General features: G+C 38.9%; 2 protein-coding genes across 22 annotated transcripts in view; one reads left to right on the top strand and one right to left on the bottom strand.

Annotated features, from left to right (window-relative positions):
- BRCA1 (BRCA1 DNA repair associated) overlaps window positions 1–8,802 on the bottom strand; it is a 76,534-nt gene extending 67,732 nt beyond the window's left edge. For 2 of the 4 annotated variants that reach the window (XM_007482128.3, XM_007482129.3), the window contains exons 1-2: window positions 8,578–8,713; window positions 5,892–5,991 (exon numbers count right to left, since the gene is read on the bottom strand). In XM_007482128.3, coding sequence (XP_007482190.2) covers window positions 5,892–5,971 — 80 coding nt within the window. In that variant the 5' untranslated portion in view covers window positions 5,972–5,991; window positions 8,578–8,713. 4 annotated transcript variants of the gene reach the window in all.
- Window positions 8,803–8,902: 100 nt separating this feature from the next.
- The window catches only part of NBR1 (NBR1 autophagy cargo receptor), a 31,179-nt gene continuing 21,635 nt past the window's right edge, over window positions 8,903–18,446 (top strand). For 3 of the 18 annotated variants that reach the window (XM_056816671.1, XM_007482142.3, XM_056816668.1), the window contains exons 1-4: window positions 8,903–9,035; window positions 15,616–15,726; window positions 16,620–16,682; window positions 17,737–17,755. In XM_056816671.1, the coding sequence (XP_056672649.1) occupies window positions 15,625–15,726; window positions 16,620–16,682; window positions 17,737–17,755 (184 nt within the window). In that variant the 5' untranslated portion in view covers window positions 8,903–9,035; window positions 15,616–15,624. Of the gene's footprint in view, window positions 9,094–9,170; window positions 9,307–9,566; window positions 9,702–15,615; window positions 15,727–16,619; window positions 16,683–17,736; window positions 17,756–18,446 lie in introns of those variants that run through there. The other 15 variants (XM_056816670.1, XM_056816667.1, XM_056816673.1 and 12 more) reach the window with 9 other exon arrangements.

The following is an 18,446-nucleotide window of genomic DNA, read 5'->3' as shown; positions in this document are numbered from 1 at the left end:
TGGATTAAGAGCCAGACCTAGAGAAGGGAGGTCCTAGGTTCAAATCTGGCCTCAGACACTTCCCAGCTCTGTGACCCTGGGCAAGTCACTTGACCCCCATTGCCTAGCCCTTACCACTCTTCTGCCTTGGAGCCAATACACAGTATTGAATCCAAGACAGAAGGTAAGGGTTAAAAAAAAAAAAGAACTTTAATTGTTCAAGAGTAACTTTGATCATTCCTTTTCTCTATATTCCCTAAATACATAAAGACTCAGAATAAATTATTTGCTGTTGTTCAGTCCTTTTCAGTCATGTCAGGCTCTTCATGATCCCACTGGAGTTTGCCACTTCCTTATGTAATTCATTTTACAGATGAGGAACCTGAGGCAAACGGAGGTAAATGACTTACCCAGGGTCAAACAGCAAGTAAATATCTGAGACCACATTTGAACTCAAAAGATGAATCTTCTAGACTTCACAACTAGCTGATGTAAATATTCTATTGTAAAAGCTAATTTGAGGGGCAGCTAGGCAGAACAGTGAATAGAGTGCCAGGCCTGGAGCTGGGAGGACCTGGGTTCAAATTTGGCCGTATATACTTCCTAGCTGTGTGATTCTGGGCAAGTCACTTAACCCAGAGTTGCCTACCTCTCCACTCTTCTGTATTAAACTTGATACTAAGCCAGAAAGTAAGGGTTGAAAAAGGGCGATAAGTATATATATTCTGCCAGCTTGCATGTTTTATAGTGATGGTACATTGCCAACCATAAAGCAATACACAAAATAACGCTATCTGGACTAAATTAACAAAAAAAACCAACAAACAAACAACTAGGAAGTATAGGAGCCTGATCTATTATTGTGCTTCTACTATATATTTCAGCAATGGGTAAAAAAGAGATTGGATTTAGCTATGATACCACCAGATGGTTTTCAATCTCATCCAATGACTTGGTTTTGAAATAGTTACATTCCAATATGGCAATTATAACTTGAACTCCCCAAACATGCTGCAAACATAAACTTTAAGATGAAAATTCCACTATGTGACTGTGCATGTACCTCCATATGGGAGGCCAGGATGCACACTGTTGAGCATTTAGATGGAGAACAGAAGAAGAAAAAAACAAGCAAAGTCTGTTCTCCTGGGTACTGAGAGTCAATATTTATAATAAAGACAGGAAAAGATCCAGATTTAAATATTGTCCAAAACAGACACATTTTAGATACATGGCATGCTTATACTTACAAGTGATTGGTAAGAAGTAAGCCCAGTTCAGTAAAGGAAAAGAATACTTAACATTTTATTCTTCTTATCTAGGTATGAAAGCAAAGGCAGCAGGACATAGTGGAGAAATTGGCTTGCTCCAGACATAGGACCTGGTTAGTATGGTGGAAAGAGCTCAGGATATGGGGTCAAAAGTCTTGGGTTCAAATTCTGCTTAAGCACCTGTGTGGCTAAATCATTGGACCTCAGTTTACTCATTCATAAATGACCAAGTTTGATAAGATAATCTCTGAATTCTATCCCCTTTCTGCTCAAAATATATGAATTTAGGATAAGTCCCACTTATGACATAGATTAGCTGTGTGACTGTGGGCAAATCACACAACTCCTCAGCACCCCTGGCAATTCTCTACAACTTTAAGTTATGGCGCAGTTACTGATCTACATTAGTAGAAGGAATTCTCTACATTGATTAAATCACAGGTCTGAACTAATAATAATAAATGAAAGGAAAAGAACTTAAGAATCCTAAGAAGTAAATATCAAGCATTGTTATTTTGGCAAACTCACCTCTCTTTCTTCTCTATTTATTTATAGGCCCTCACTTTCAGACTTAGAACCTTGGTTCTAAGGCAGAAGAGTGGTAAGGGCTAGGTAATAGGGGTTAAGGGAATTGCCCAGGATCACACAGCTGGGAAGTGTCTTGAGGGCAGATTTGAATTTAGGACCTCCCATCTCTAGGCCTGACTCTCAATCCACTGAGCCACCTAGCTGCCTCCTCTTCTCTCTTTAAATAGATGACAGCAAAAAAAATAAGTGTTCACATACTCTAAGCTAGATATAGTATAGGTATAGTATAAGTATTATTAATCCCCATTTTATAGATGAGGATATGAAGGCTCTGGTAGGGGCAGTGATTTGTCTAAGGTCACTCAGATTCTGAGGGATAATTAGGTGGTTCAGTCATTAGAGAATAGGGCCTAGAGTCAGGAAGACCTGAGTTAAAAATCTGACCTCAGATATTTAAGAGCTGTGTGTCCCTAGGCAAATCACTACTCTGTTTGCCTGAGTTTCCTTATTTGTAAAATGAGCTGAAGAAAAGGCAAACCTCTCCAATATCTTTGCCAACAAAATCCCAAAATGGGGTCACAAAGAGTCAGTCACAAATGAACCAACAACACAACAAAATGGTAAGTTACAAGATATACAGCAATAGTGGACTGAATAGGAAAAACCTACCATTAACTCCCATGTTTGCATTTTTTATTTTTATGTATAAGCACTTTTAATTGGTAGTTTAATTTGCTAGAATAGTAAAGAAGGTACATTACATTTTTATGGCTCAATACCATGGAAATGCAAAATAAATGGAGCCAACTGTCACATTACTCAGGACATTTTGATCACTCTATGTAATTACCATGAGGATTCTATCCTGTTTTGTGCTCCCACAAAAGTAATTTTATCCTCATATTTTCATTTCCTGCTTCCCTGGTTTTTTGGTTTTCACAAACTAGGTAGTAAATTTCTTGGCCTTGTGGTTAGTTGCTTAATTAAGATGTTGGAGATTTTTGCTTTCTAAATCTTGCCTGTATTTGACTTAAGTGTGGAACTTAAATGCTTACTGTTTTTACTTCTCTGATATGAAATTTGCAACACAACACATTCATGTGGTAGAAAGAAAAAAATCTCATTGGCCTCCAGTCACCTTCTTTTTCAAGCATAAGGGACAGAAAGCATTGTCTATAAATTTATATTTTCAATGTCAAGCACCACTGACCATATGATTACAGGAAAAATATACTGATGGGCCCATTCACTTTATAATTCCTGTAGATTTTGTTTTGTTTTTAAATCAAGATTTTCTCACATGTGGCATAGAAGGAATATAGTGTTTTTTTTCCTGTGTGCCTAGGGTTACTTGTAGTCAAAGTATCAACCATTTGGCTTTTCGCAGGACACCAATCAAGGATGACTATTTTTTATCATTTTAGCCCTTTCCATTCTTAAAGAGTTAAAAAAGTTACATACTGAAGAGTAGGACCAACAAGTGATGTCAAGAAATCACTTTAATCTAGGCCCATGTTTTAATGTATGATTTGTATATATACATTTGATTGAGAAATTCAAACAGATATTTAGAAATTACTTCACCAGCATAACAGATAGCTAAGCAGGAGTCCGGACAGCTAAACCTTACAAATCATAATAAATTCATCAGATGTGGCAGTATTGCTAGTTTGAAAGAAAGGAGAAAGGGTTTTGTTTCAGCAGGAGCTGCCTTTCTCAGATTAGTTTACTATACTAGATTTCTGAAGCATCCTTTCAAGGACAAAGAAGTATGGATACTTTCCATGACTGCACAAACGCCCTCTGCATTTCTGCCTACTAAGTTTCTCTTTCTTTAAGGCCCGGTTCAGGTTCAAAGCTCTTCCAATGATGCCTTCCCTGTTCTCTCCCAGATTAAAGGGATTTCATCCTTTCCCAGATTAAGAAAGATTTCAGTTTTGCCAGCTCTGGCTTATTGGAATTCTTTGGATCTAGTGTCAAAGGCACAATGAGGTTCTTACAGTCAACAATTACCAGGTCAAGGGCAGCCAAGTGGTAGAATGAGTGGATAGAGAAACTAGGCCTGGAGACAGGAGGATCTAGGTTGAAATCAGGCCTCAGTTACTTCCTGTGTGACCCTGGGCAAGTCATTTCACCCCATTTGTCTAGCTTTTTTTGCTCTTCTATCTTAAAGTTGTTACACACACATTTTATATATAAACATATATATACATATACATATATACACAATACATATACACACATATCAGGATGCTGTGAAAAGATTATGTAGCCTAATTTCTCATAATGCATACTATGAAATTCTTCTTTGTCTTATTGCTTTTTTCTATATCTCATACCTATTTGTATTCATGTTTTATTTCCTGTTCTGTTAGATTGTAAATTCTTTGAGGGTTTATTGTTTGTTGAATTGAATCCAAAAATAAATTTATGTACACAAATGAGAAAAAGTATGTTGAGTGAGTGTTGATAGTATGAAGGGTTCCCTATTTAAAAAAAAAAGTTCCCAGAGAAAGAAAAGCATTAAAATCTGTTTATTAGAAGGTCTATCCTGTCACCTGTAAGGCCTCAAAGACTGAACTTGTTATGAAGAAAAGATCCTTTACTTGGTTTGCAGACTGGCTTTTTATTTATAGAGCCACGTTAAACTTTGTGCTCCTTTTAATGGGGCCAGATCTGGTTCTAGAGATCAGTGCTTCTATTTAAGAAATGCCACCACCCATGTCCTCTGCCATGGTAATCATCATTAGAGTTGAAGCTCCTATCTATGCTATGCCATTCTAAACAGATTAGTAAGGGCCACAAGAGTATGTGAGACCAGTGAGGTTCGTGGTGAATATGAACAGACCATTTTAAGAACCTAAATGTGCCTTTTGAGAATACATCCTTGACTTTCTTCAGCCAAAGATGTTAAAACTGTAAACTATCAAATGTCAGCATCTGGCCTGACAAGACTTTAGGGCATATAATAACTCAGTGATTGTGGGGATTCTGGGAGGCTAGGACCAAAGCAATGAATATATTACCTAAAATAAAAAATAGCCAGCACTAAGACAATCTCATGAGAAAACTGATAATTCATGATTCAACCACATAGCAAAGAGATGAGTATATTACTGATGTGAGGCAATATGCAGAACAAATATACATGAAGGATGAAAAATCATTTTTTACTATTTCAGCAGGACATTATTATTTTATTTGCAGTTTTCTTTGTATAGGTTGTTAAGTACTAGGGTTTTTTTCTTTCCTTTTTTAAATAAAGACATATATAAAATTTACACATGTATGTATTTTAAAGTATGCAATCTATCATGTTTTATTATATTACCTGTTTATTCAGAAGAAAAATTCTGATGGGAATGATGTTGATGTGGTAATGGTTTTGTATTTGGTTTTTAAAAACATTACTTGAAGTAAAACTATCAGTGATTCTAAGGGAGAAACTGGAAACATAAGTTCCATACAATTTGTGGAAAACATACATAAGTGCTTGCAAGGATAAATTCTATACAATTTTTCAGCATACTTAAGGCAATGCGACAGTACAACTGTGAATGTGAAATCCCATATTCCTCCATTATTCTGTAATATTATATATATATTCATTCTGTTATGTTAACTTTTGACCTCATTCACACTAGCTATTGCACATTAGGTTAAATGACATCGTTCTAAAAACCTATCTTGATTTTGTAATTGTTTTAAAAAACCTCTGCAAAATTGCCACAGCATGCAGAATACACATGCTAATGGCATAGGTCAAGGGACTTGTGTCAAATGGTATGAGTCAAATGTGCCAAATGACTGAACTTCTGACATTATTCTGCCGACATAAGGGGTCCAATCTCAAGGTTCAAGGTCTTCAGGAACTACATCTGAGACTGGCTTTAGTGTGAAACTGGATTCCACTCTCAATAAACCTATTCCTTTTTGGCTTGGAGACTTGGTGTTTATTTTTTGAGTCTCGGCTAAAAAAATGTTCACCACACACCCTAAACTTCTAATAACACTTATTGTAAATTCTTCTAATGATTTAAAGCAATTTCTTGCCTTTTGTGCTGGCATAAGGAAGGAGGTCACAAAGGTACGATGACAAGCCCTCAGACTTACCAGATAGGACATTCTAAAATTTTCTGCATCCCAATTAGGACATTCTTTACTTCTTCAATAGTGACTGTAGGCAAATCCATTTCTTTACTCTCCACTGTACCTTAACAGACACAGGGTAAATATTAGGAAACAAATATTTTACATGAACGATTTTTGAGTTTGTTTTTTAAACATGAGTGAGGCCTTAAGACTAGAGAGCTTCAGCTATAACAGCATTAGATTAACCAATAAGTACTTTTTGGTAGGAATTTTAGTCTAAGTCTTTCTTTATTTTATCTCCAATACTTAATCTATTACACTTTGCCTTTCATTTGTTTTTTTTTAATATTTGTTTTTTTAATTAAACATTTTTATTATATATTTAGTCACCACCACCACAAAACATTTAAATATACACATGTATAAGAAAAAATAAGTGCAAAACCACAGACTCCACATAGTTTACAATTTGTTTAAAAACATACAAATTATATATGTGTGCTAATATAAACATCCTGTTTTTTATTTCCTTTTGGATTTTTTAACTTTAACACTTTTTTCTCTTGATTTTGTGGCTGCTATTTTTAAAAATACATCATAATATATATTATTCTTATTTCTTTTCTTCTCTTTATATATTTCCCAGTGATAAGTACTTGAAAGGCCTATATGAAAAGCAAAAAAAAAAAATCCAGGTTTTTTTTTTTAAACCCTTACCTTCTGTCTTGCAGTCAATACTGTGTATTGGCTCCAAGGCAGAAGAGTGGTAAGGGCTAGACAATGGGGGTCAAGTGACTTGCCCAGGGTCACAAAGCTGGGGAGTGTCTTGAGGCCAAATTTAAACCTAGGACCTCCTGTCCCTAGGACTGGCTCTCAATCCACTGAGCTACCCAGCTAACCCCCAAAACTAGTATTTTATTTTATTTATTTATTTTTTTAAACCCTTACCTTCCGTCTTGGAGTCAATACTGTATATTGGTTCCAAGGCAGAAGAGTGGTAAGGGCTAGGCAATGGGGGTCAAGTGACTAGCCCAGGGTCACATAGCTGGGAAGTGGCTGAGGCCAGATTTGAACCTAGGACCTCCCATCTCTAGGCCTAGCTCTCAATCCACTGAGCTACCCAGCTGCCCCCCCCAAATCTAGTATTTTAAAAAATATTTAGATGTGTTTAAGTCTCATCTTTAAAAAAGAAAAATAACTTTTACCTTTATCCTAGAATTGATACCATATATCAATTCCAAAGCAGAAAAATGGTAAGGGCTAGGGCAATTGGTGTTAAGTAACTTGCCCAGGTTTCCACAGCTAGGAAGTGTCTGCAGCCAAATTTGAACCCAAGTCCTCCCATCTCCAGGCCTGGCTCTCTAGCCATCAGACACCTAGCTGCCCCTATTCGATTTCCTCTTCAGTCTTTTGTTTATGGATTGTCTTTCTTCCTCCTCTTCTTTTTACCTTCTACAAGAGCAGCCCGATGTTAACAAGTTAAGCAAGCCTCAGTAGCCTCAGCTTATTTTCCCCTGTCTAGAATTTACTCATATTCTTTTTTTCTTTTAAGAATATATTGCACACATTTTAAGAACACATTGCCTGGTCTCCTCCCTCCTAAGCCTTTACTTCTTTTACTATCCTAAACACATATTTCCCTACTCCTAAGTCTCCTTTGATATTACTCTAGGTTCCTCTCCCAGTGTTCCCCTAATATTCCAGTCCTAGCCTCCTACATATCATGACCATTTTCCAGTTTTATCCTCCTAGTATTCTTCTTTCACCTTTTTCCTTCCCTCTCTACCCTCCATTCCCAGTGACCCTTCACAAACATACAACACACATATATATTTTTAAGATATTTTATTTTCCCAGTTACAATACATATGTTTGTATGTGGACATATCTATATCAATCTATTTTATAGATATTTATATCTATAGATAACTCACCTGGCTACCACCCTATTATTCACCTGCCTACCACTCTAGCTCAGTACCTTATCATGTCACCTGGCCTAAAACAACATCTTCTAATTAGCCTCCTGGCCTAGCTCTCTCCTCTCTGAGAATCCAACTGCCAAAATGATATTCCTAAAGCATAAATCTGACCATTTCTTCCCCCCTGTTCAAGAAGTTTCAGTGGCTTCCTACTTTGCTTTTAGGATAAAAAATAGATATCCCTATTAAACATGCAACACACTTCATAATGTAGTTCCACTCTGTCTTTCCTATCAGGAAAGTCACATTTCACCTACTCAGGCACTCTGCTTCCACCAAACTTGTTTATTTGCAGTTTCTCAAATAGTGCCCTTCATTGTCTCCTCTCCATGACTGCTCCCTCCCATGCTTGGAATGCTCTCCTTCATTTCTACCTTTCTCAATTCTTAGACTACTACAAGAGGCTTACCACCCTGTTCAGTTCCCCCTAGTTGGTACAGTACTCTCCCAGACCCGAAATTGCTGTTATCTACCCATCCATTTTTAAGTATTTACTAATATTCATTAATGCTGTTTCCTCATAATTTAATGTAACTCCTTGAGGACAAAGGCTTCTTCGTTTTTTCTGTACCCTCATTACTTTGCACCTAGTGGGCGTCTAATAAATGCTTGCTGAAGTAAACAGAACCTCGACTCCACTCCCCCAGGGTGCCTTCTAACCTCACTTTAGTCCTCTTCTCTTCGTGTACCCTACTCCCCAGCAGTAAACACACCAAATTAATTACCTGGCCGGGTGGAAGCGGTCTATCCTTCCCGAATCTTCCGGGAGCTATGGCGCGCAATCTCAGTTTCAATTTATATGGATTTCCCGCGCTTTTCTGTTGTCATAGTAACGGAACTCCACCTCCTGGAAGCCAATAGCAATGCCCGCTCGACCACATAAACTGGGAGGGGTGGTGGGAGAGAAGAACGGGTTTGGCTCCTTTTGGCTCCGGTGATTGGCCCTCCTTGTCTTAATGGAAGAAGCCGGAAAAGGAAGAGGTTACGTACTCTGTCGGGAGGTTTAGGCTCCTCCCCCTTCTTTTCTACTCTTTCAATTACTGGGTTATTGCGTCACAGTAATTGCTCTCCCGACCATCGGAATCACCACCGGGGTGGGGGGGGGCCCATACTGTCTTTAACAGAGCAGCAAGAGAAGCTCCGAGTCCTCCAACCCCTTCCGCCGAGATGGGAATCTCGTCAGGTAAAGGAAATGAATGACTACAACACCCAGAGTGCATTGCGACAAGACCATGTTGGAGGTGGGGAGGGGAACGGGTCGTTTACGTGCATAGGCGCGGGGTGTGGGGAGGGGGCGGAAATGAGGCGCGGTGCATTTTGGAAACCGTAGTCCCCGGGAGTAGAAGCTCCAACGCAGACTTTCATGGGACTTGGTGACAGTAGGAAACAGGTCTAAGAGTGCGTCCGGTAAACAGCAGATACAAAACTGTAGCGTTCCTGGGGATCTGTTTTGGGTGAGTAATGGCCACGGGAGGGTGATTGAGAATATGAGAAGACTACAGGTTCCATCATGTCCGAGCTGGCGCTTAGCTGGCAGAGGCCAGCTGTCCTAGGGACGGGTAGGAGGAAAGCTGCTATGGGCCACTTCCGCTCCTCCTTCTTTCTCCGTGTTTGTTATTGTTGTGCCTCTCCGCTCGCCGCCCCGCCCCTGTCTCAGCCTAAACCAATCAGAGGCATGTTAGTTCAGAGGGACACGAGCCCGAGCCAATCGTCCCTCCGTGAGACCCGATGACCCGAGTCTGGTCTCCATCCGCCATGTTAGAGTCTCCCTGGAGGGGCAGCAGCAGAGCCGGCAGTGAGCGGTCCTTGCACCGGTCTCGGGGAAGCGCCCCCCGGGGGCGGGAAGCGGGTAAGGAGGCTGGAGATCTCTCCAGAGGGTAGTGTCAGGCCGCCTTAGGGCAGAGAATCTTCCCTTTGGAAGGGCTGTGGACAGGTCTCATGGACAGCTGTGAGAGGGCCAGAAGCCTCCCGGAGCTTGAGGGGGCGAGGCCCAACCAGGCCTCGGAGGGAAGGTCGATGGGCCCCCGCGAGAGGGGGTAGGGTGCCCGTGTCACCCAGGCCTAGGAGGGAGGGGAGACTCCTCGTCACGAGACCCAAGCCCTGGCCGGGGAGGCAGACTCTGTGAAATGAGTCAACATTGATTTAGTGCCTACTGTGTGCCAGGCACTGTGCCAAGCGCCCGGTTCTGGGACAGTCGCTGTCATGGGTGGCCCTCCACTAGACTTGTTAACATTAAGATCCCCCTCCCCCATTTGTGTCAAAGAAGACAAAAATAGTGAGTGAATAACTGGGAGAATCATTATAGACCCAAGTTCAAGTATTTCCTCTATGGTCAGTCACCATTTCCTGGCTTCCCTCAAGACCCAGTTAAAATCTCGTCTAATTACAAGAAGCCTCTCCCGAACCCCTTCATACTAGCATCTTCCCTCAAAGATTACTCTCAATTTGACTTTTTCATCCCGTGTTTGAACCTAACTCTTTACGTTTCGACTCCCCCTATTACACTGAACTTGAGGTCAGGAACTGTTTTTGATTTTCCTTGTATTCCCTCCACTTAGCAGAACACCTGGCACACAGTAGAAGCTTAATAGGTATTTATTGCCTGACTGATTTAACCTTTCAGTTCACCCCTAGGCAATTCTGAGAAACCAGGGTTCTTAATTTGGAGTTCATGAACTTCCAAGGGATCCTTGGATAAATTCCAGGGAGCTGGTGAGCTTGAATGGGGAAAAAAAGAAATTATATCTGTAGTTTCCATCAAACTGGTTTTTTAATAATCCTCCATATTTTATACATTTAAAAACATTCTGAGAAATGCCCCATAGGTTTCACCAATCTGTCAAAGTTGGGTCCATGGCCCCCCCAAAAAATTAGGAACTTCTTTTATAAATTAGGAGAGGTGTTGGGTAGCCTTTTTAGTAGAAAAAGTTAGTTATACATCAGGAGCTCCTGTGCATATAAATCACAGTTATTGTCTGGGGGGGAAATGGAGCTTAGGTTCTCCTGTTTGTAGGCCGACCTAGTTTTGAAACTGAGAGGAAATGTGGCTTGCCTCAAGTAGTGGTGAGTCAGCGCTCCTTACTTGGAATACTGTAACACTGCTAGATTGTAGGCTACACTGGCTGTAAACTTAAATTTGTTCAGTCATTTCAGTTGGGTCCAATTCTTCCTGATCCCATTTGGGGTTTTCTTGGTAAAGATACAGGATTAAATGACTTGCCCAGGGCCACACCGATAGTAAATGTTTGAGGTCAATTTTCCTGACTTTAGGGCCTGCTGTCCTACCTATCTGCCCTAAGGCTGTTCATTTAGGCTCAGCCTAACTTTGGTCCTGATCTTGCATATAGATCCAAGATTAGTGTTAAAAGGAGTTTGCTGATTGCTGATTGAGACTACTGGAAGAAAAAAAACAACAGAAGACTTGAATTTAGGCAAGAATTCTCCCTACTCCTTACCTCTCTACATACAACCTCACTTCCTGTTTTTTATCCCATTGGTAAAATTACTGACTAAATTCTAGAGTATTTTGTGGATTTCTATTTGAGTGATATGAGAAACTGGGAGGAGATGGGTTAGTTTAGAGTGAGGCTTTCAGAATATGGAAATTTATAGGGATGGAGCAACTGAACATCCATCTCTTGTAAGTGAACCTAATTTTTTTTTTAAATGTTGAATTCCAAATTCTCTCCTCACATCCCTCCCCCCACTCATTGAAAAAGCAGGCAATATGTTGTCCTTTGTACAAGTGAAGTCATGCAAAACGTATTTCTATATTAGCCATGTTGCATGGGGGGAGGGAGCAAGAAAAATGTATGCTTTATTCTTCAATCGGTTCTTTTTTTGGAGGTAGATAGCCTTTTGCATCGTGGGTCCTGGGAATGTACTAGATTTTTCATGGGTAAATGCTGAAGCAACATATTCATAGTTTCAGAACGAAGTATAGATATTAACTAGGTTGTAGTTAGAATTTTGGCAGTATTTTGTAATGAAATTTTAGTCCAGGTTGGGGAAAGCTTTGCTTTGGTAAAATATCATTAGCTCAAAAGAAATCTCTCAAATCCAAGCAGTATACTTTTGTTTAATGAAAACATTGTCTAATGTATTGCTTTATAAGGCTTATCTAACTGTGGAAAAGCAATACTGATTTTATTTTTAAAACTGGTTTATAATAATTACATGTTTCTGTAGCACTATAAGCTTGAGAATGTGCTTTCTTTAAAACAACACGGAGGGATAGGAAATATAGTATTGTCCTCATTTTGTAGATGAGAGAACTTAGGTCAAAAAGTGACTTGCCCAAATCCTAGCCAGTGAAAGATTCAAACTCAGGTCTCTCTGGATCCCAAGTCTAGTTAATTCTTTTCACCATACATAGTTTTCATATAAATTATGGTATTTGATCATCACAATGACTCTAGGGTTTATCTAATAATCTGTCAATCTTATCAGACCTCCTAATTTCTGAATCCTAACCCTCTCACCCTAACTAGGCACATGAGTATTTATTGCTTATTTTATTATTGGAAGAATTGAGGTTCAAAAAGGTTGTAACTTGTTTCAGCTTACCTAGTTAAATAAATGGTACAACTGGAACTAAAATCTATTGATTCTTAGTCAAGGGTTCTATGTATTATATTGTGTTTTCACAATTGTCAACTAGAAAAAACACAGAACTATTAAATGGTCAAAATCATTCTTTAATCAAGGGGAAAAGGGGTTAGCGCTACTAGGTTAAGACAACAGAGCTGCTCCCTGAGACTGCAATAGAGTCTGGACACCCTTGTCACTGACCCCTGGGAGTGCCACAGACTCAGGATGGACTCCGAGAAACAAAAGAACTTGGGGAACCTATATACCATTTGGGGAGTCCAGGGACAGGGAAAGATGATTGACATCACTATAGCTACAAGGAAAATGGGAGTGTTCAAACTACACTGACTGGATACCATCCATCTTGGGAAAAGAATCATAGCTAGAGGCTAGCTGTAAGAGAAGGGGCTGCTTTCAATGGATACTAAAGGATGGTTTCTGCTCTGGTGTGGATCTTCTTGGGAAAGGTTCTAATAGGATAGGGGAGACTACCTAAAACAAAGAGGGTCCTTAGCATATGCTTACCTCACCCAACCAGGATTGTCATTTCCCTGAGGGTCTCCCACTCTGTCTGAAACTGCTAGTTTGGGATTCCCTTCAGGATAGGTTCCCATGGGAACATGGAACAAGTACAAATTTTGGGGTCTCCAATCTACAAGCTAGTCCTGAAGATTGGGGTTCATCAGATCTCACTAGGTAACAAGTTTGGGATTCCTAAATTCCATGTTGACACAGTATACATTTGGTTTTAAGCCCCTTAAATTATTTCATAAAGAACCAAGAAATTTTCTAAGTCATCTGTAACTCCTACAATTTAGAAACTGGTTCTGAATAGGTACCTCTACAGGTAACATCTTCATGCTAATATACCTGACCTAGAAGATAATAAATGCCATTACTTGTAATAGGCCAGTTCTTAATAGAAGCAATTATTAATGATCAGTAGATGGAGAATTTCAATGCTCTTAGCCAGCACAGAGCCAAGCTCTGGGACTCTGGGAACACTGTCTCCAGGAAAATGAACCAGAAGTAGGAATCTCCACCATGGGATTTTTCAAGGAACTGAAGAATTTGGGGTCATATATTCTTGGGGAACAAAGGAAAGGAAGGACTATTGATTGGTTTACTTGGAGACTAAGGAAGGAGTGAACACCTGGGAGAGACCTAGGCACAAATTGGAAACTTCTAAAACAAAAGGTGCTTAAGATTAGATTATATCTACTATCTAGGGTGAGATTATTGGGTACTTGAAAGTTCGATGTTCAGTCTACACTAACCTACTGTCAACATGGAGTTACAGATTGGAGACCCCAAAATTTGTACTTGTTCCCTGATCCCATGGGAACCTATCCTAGAGGGAATCCCTCCTTACTAAGGATTGAACTTGGGACCTGCAGCTTAAAAGACCTAATGCTCCAAAGCTGAAGTGGATATCTATTGTCTGGTGAAGTGGGACCTTCCCTCAGGGGGAAACCTCTCCTGTGACAAGGTCAAAACCTGGGGTTTCTACACTCAAACTAAATAAACTGGGGGTTTCTATATTTCCATGTTGACTTTTCACCTACCTAGATTTGGATTTGAATCTCAAATGAATGATTGTGAGAGGACAATTTTTACTTGTTGGGCCTTTTTTTTTTTTTAACACATTCTGTAATCGTGGTAAATTCAGACTTTTAAAAGTCATTTGTTTTGTTTTGTAGAAATTTATCTTCCCTTCCCCCCCCCCCTGGTAATTTGTATCACTTTCTAAAATGATAAAGTTTCTTTTTGTCTTTGTAAAGAACTCAGAGAAGGGCAAGTGCTTGGCAATTGGGATTAAGTGATTTACCCAAGGTCATGCTAGGAAGCCTCTTGAGAAGGGAGTCCATATTTGAATAGCTTTTGTTTTTATATCAACTTCATTTACACAGATGTTGTCTTTCCCCTCCCTATTCAGAGAACCATCCCTGGAGGGGGGAAAGAAAATCTAACAGAACAAGGGGGGGGTAAGCAAAACTACTTCTACTTCAATATTTGTAATGGTCCCTTAGACCTGTGATGGCAAACCGATGGCATGTATGCCAAAGATGGCATGCAGAGACCACTCTGTGGGCATGTGTGCTGTCTCCTGCCAGAGTTAGTTACTAGAAAGGCAGAGGGACTTGGGCAAAGCTGTTCCCTTCCCCCTCTCCCCCACACCTCCCCACCCCTGTGCCAAGTGCTAGGGCCACTCCCCTTCCTGTCTAAGAGGGGTGGTAGGGCAGCAGCTCTTCGTCTGGGGAGGGGCAAGGCACCCAGTGTCTGAAAGGTTTGCTATTACTGTATTAGACCATGGATTCCTCCTGGAGAACAGGTGCAATCTTTGACCTTTTTTTTTTTTATTCCCAGTGCTTAACAGTGTGCCTGGCACATAGTAGGCACTTAATAAATGCTTCTGGATTTGGCTTTCCTATCCAATGACATCCTTAACTACAAAGAAAGGAAGGAGAATTTCTCATTTCTTCTTCAGGTCCAAGCTTGGTCCTAATGTGTTCAACCCTCCCCCCCCCCCCCCCATTTGCAATGTTAGAGGCTTTATGTGTTATTTTCCTGATTCTAGTTTCTTTACTCTAGAGTATATGTCTTCCTGTATGTACTCTTGATTCTTCATATTCATATTTTCTCCCAACCCAGTAATGCTCCTTCATATTATCATAATTTATTAAGCCATTTCCTATTTAATGGATATCTACTTTGTTAACAGCTTCTTGCTACTATAAATAGTGCTGCTCTAAATATTTTGGTGTATATAGGACCTTTCTGACTTTGACTTCCTTAAGGTATATCCCAAGCAGAGGAATCTCTAGTAGCACTTTTTGAATGGACACATTTGTCTCTTTCTTAGTGTGATTTCACACTGCTTTCTGGAATGTTTGGACCAATTTCCAATTTTACTAACACCTAGAATTTTCATCTTTGCTATTTTGTTAGATATGAAGTGAAACCTCATAGATGTTTTGATTTGTATTCTTCTTACTAGTGGGAGCAATCTATCATATGGTTATTAGTTGCAATTCTTTTGAAAGAATTCTTTTTGTTCATATCCTTCTTGTTTCTTTGGGATCTGAGTGATACTATATCCTTATCAACTTAAGTTAACATTCATTTCTTTTGTTAAGCATTTTCTGAAATACTTAACTTTTTTTTTCCTTTAGCCCCAAAGCATGGAGCCGCAGGTTAATCTAAATGTGACTTTTAAAAATGAAACCCAAAGCTTCCTGGTTTCAGACTCAGAAAATACAACCTGGGCTGATGTAGAAGCAATGGTGAGTGATTTTATTTTGCTTCAGCTTTATCTGGATGAGAGTTTTTCCAAAGACAACTTTTTAATAGTGCATCTTCATAGGTTTTAAAAGTTATCAATTCAAGCCCCTATGAAAAATTTTCCTTGAAAGTGAGTCATTGCTTTTTCTTATTTGATGTTGAGTCATTGCTTTTTCTTATTTGATGTTTTAGTTAGGAAGTAGAAAGTGGATTGTTTTTAGAAGAGATTGTTTGAAGAATAGTAATTCCTTTGGGAGGCAAAAGGCTTAGTGAGTGTTTTTTTTTTTTTAATATGAGAAGGATTTGGAGAACTTAATTTTTTAAAAGCAGAATGTTCCTATGCATGAAAGCAGGTATGGTCATGTTTTTTGTGAACCACAGAGGAGGTAAGTTGCATTTTGGGAAAAGTGATCAATTTATTGCTGGGTCATAGGTGGTTTGTTCCAGAGTTAAGCAGGAACATATCTGCCTGGAGGTGTTTTAAGTGGTAGGCCATCTGCTTCTCTGTTTGTTAATACTTTTCCCTTTCTTGGTTTGACCTTTGTTCTTACTCTGTTTGTTTGGGTTTCTATAGTAAATGTTTTACTTCCTGTGTAGCAGAGTTTATCTAATACTCCTTTATTCAAGATTCTATTTTTGAGCATAGTGTCAAATGGTCTTAACTTAAAAGAATCATAAAGCTATAAAAGACCTTCATAGATTATGTTGTCTAGTCCCTTTCCTTCAGGCAGATAATTGTGTTAAAACAGTTATCTGGAGAAATGATTGGCTAGTAATTAGATCTAGTTTTCTTGTTTTTTTCTGAAACATGATGTTTCTTGTTTTTCCTATAATGGGTAAAGTTGAAAGATATTTCGATTCTTAAATTGCATAATGTGTGTATTCTCACTTGCAGGTGAAAGTTTCATATGATCTGAACACCATTCAGATAAAATACCTGGATGAGGATAGTGAAGAGGTAAAGTATATTATAGTTCTCATTGCTGATTTTCTAGGACAGTGATTTTATTATCTTATTTCCCAGGCGTACAACAAGGTGAAACAGCTTCAGAAAATAGTTGGTCTAGTGTGTAGGTTGGGTAAAATGGTGATTGACAGTGGTTACCCATGGGTAGAGATTAGGGAAAATGATATAGGGTTGGGAGATAGAGAAGGAAGCAAAATAAAAGAAAAAAATTAACATAGCTACTGTTTTATATTCTGCTAAAATTATTTGAAACCTAAACCCATAAGCAGAGTACAGGTAGGGAACATAAATGGAATAGGAATAAGCATATGTATGTATATATATAGTACCTACTGCGTATAAGGCACTATGTCAAATTCTTTATGGTATTATTTAATTTGTTCCTCACAACAAACCTTTGAGATAGATGCTGTTATTATTCCCATTTTACAGTCAAAGAAACTAACTGAAGCAAATGGGGTAAGTGACTTGCTTATGGTCACACAAGTTAGTAAGTGTTTGAGACAGGATTTGAACACAGGTCTTTCTAACTCCAGGCTCAGGGATCTACTTTCTACATGACTTAGCTGTCTCTAACTGACCTTGTATATGAATTTCTACATTTGAAGAAAGGATAGAGTGTGGGGAAATGTTCTTGTTCAATCATTTGGGTCGTGCCCAACTCTTTGTGACCCCATTTGAGATTTTTTTGGCACTGAAGTAGTTTTCCATTTCCTTCTCCAACCCATTTTATAGATGAGGAAACTGAGGCAAACAGGGTTAAGTGACTTACCCAGTCACACAGCTAGTAAATGTTTGAGGTCAGATTTGAACTTAAGAAGAAGAGTCTTCTTGGCCTTAGACCCAGCACTTTATCCTCTGTGCCACCTGGCTGCCAAGAAGAAATATTAGTATTCCTTATTTGTTATTTATGAAAGACTAATGTTATCATTGAAAAAATTGGAGTCTTTAAAATGTTGTCTTTGTATCATGCAGTCATTGGTAACAATTTAATTGCTCATTTAATGATATGTCTATATTTCATTGTTATATTTCTCTTTTATAGGTGTCCATCAATAGCCAAGGTGAGTCTTGTCTTTTAATACCTGGGAAAACCATTTTTATGTTCATCAGTTCATGCCAGGGAGAACTGATTCTACCTAATTTAAAAACATTAGAGAAGATTATTAGTTCACATGGTTTCATTTTCCCTGGAGCCTTGCTGTAGCATTATTCATTAAAATAGTGGCGCATACACACACACACACACACACACACACACACACACACACACACACACACACACACACAAAATTGATTCTGTTTTGTAATTGAGTCTATTCTGTACTAACTACCAACAATTTGTAGAACTACTTAAATCACATTTCTTTGTCTCCAAGTTAAGTTCAGAAGTTCATAGGTTTTCTCACTAAGTTTAAAAGTTATTTCTCTAGAAATCACTTTAATGAAAAGAAACCTATAGTCTTTCTATATTTATCTATATACTATATAGACCAATTAAAGGAAATTTGTTATCGGTATACTATTATATTCTTGCAGGTACAATAAATCACTCAGAATTTCTTCAAGACAAGATGGAAGGAGGGATTGCTAGCCACATACTCCCTATTTCTATCCAGTCTTATTACCCCCCTATACCTTTGATGTTTCATGCTTTGTAACCAATCATTGTTTTCCCTGTCTATGATGCTGTCTTCTATTTTTTTGGATGCTCTTCCTTTTGACTAAAAATGACCCATTGACCTTCATTTGAGG

Source organism: Monodelphis domestica, chromosome 2, assembly GCF_027887165.1.
Source record: "Monodelphis domestica isolate mMonDom1 chromosome 2, mMonDom1.pri, whole genome shotgun sequence".
Classification (NCBI taxonomy): Eukaryota; Metazoa; Chordata; class Mammalia; order Didelphimorphia; family Didelphidae; genus Monodelphis; species Monodelphis domestica.
The sequence above is the reverse complement of the archived record's forward strand: the minus strand, read 5'-3'. Positions and strand labels throughout refer to the sequence as shown.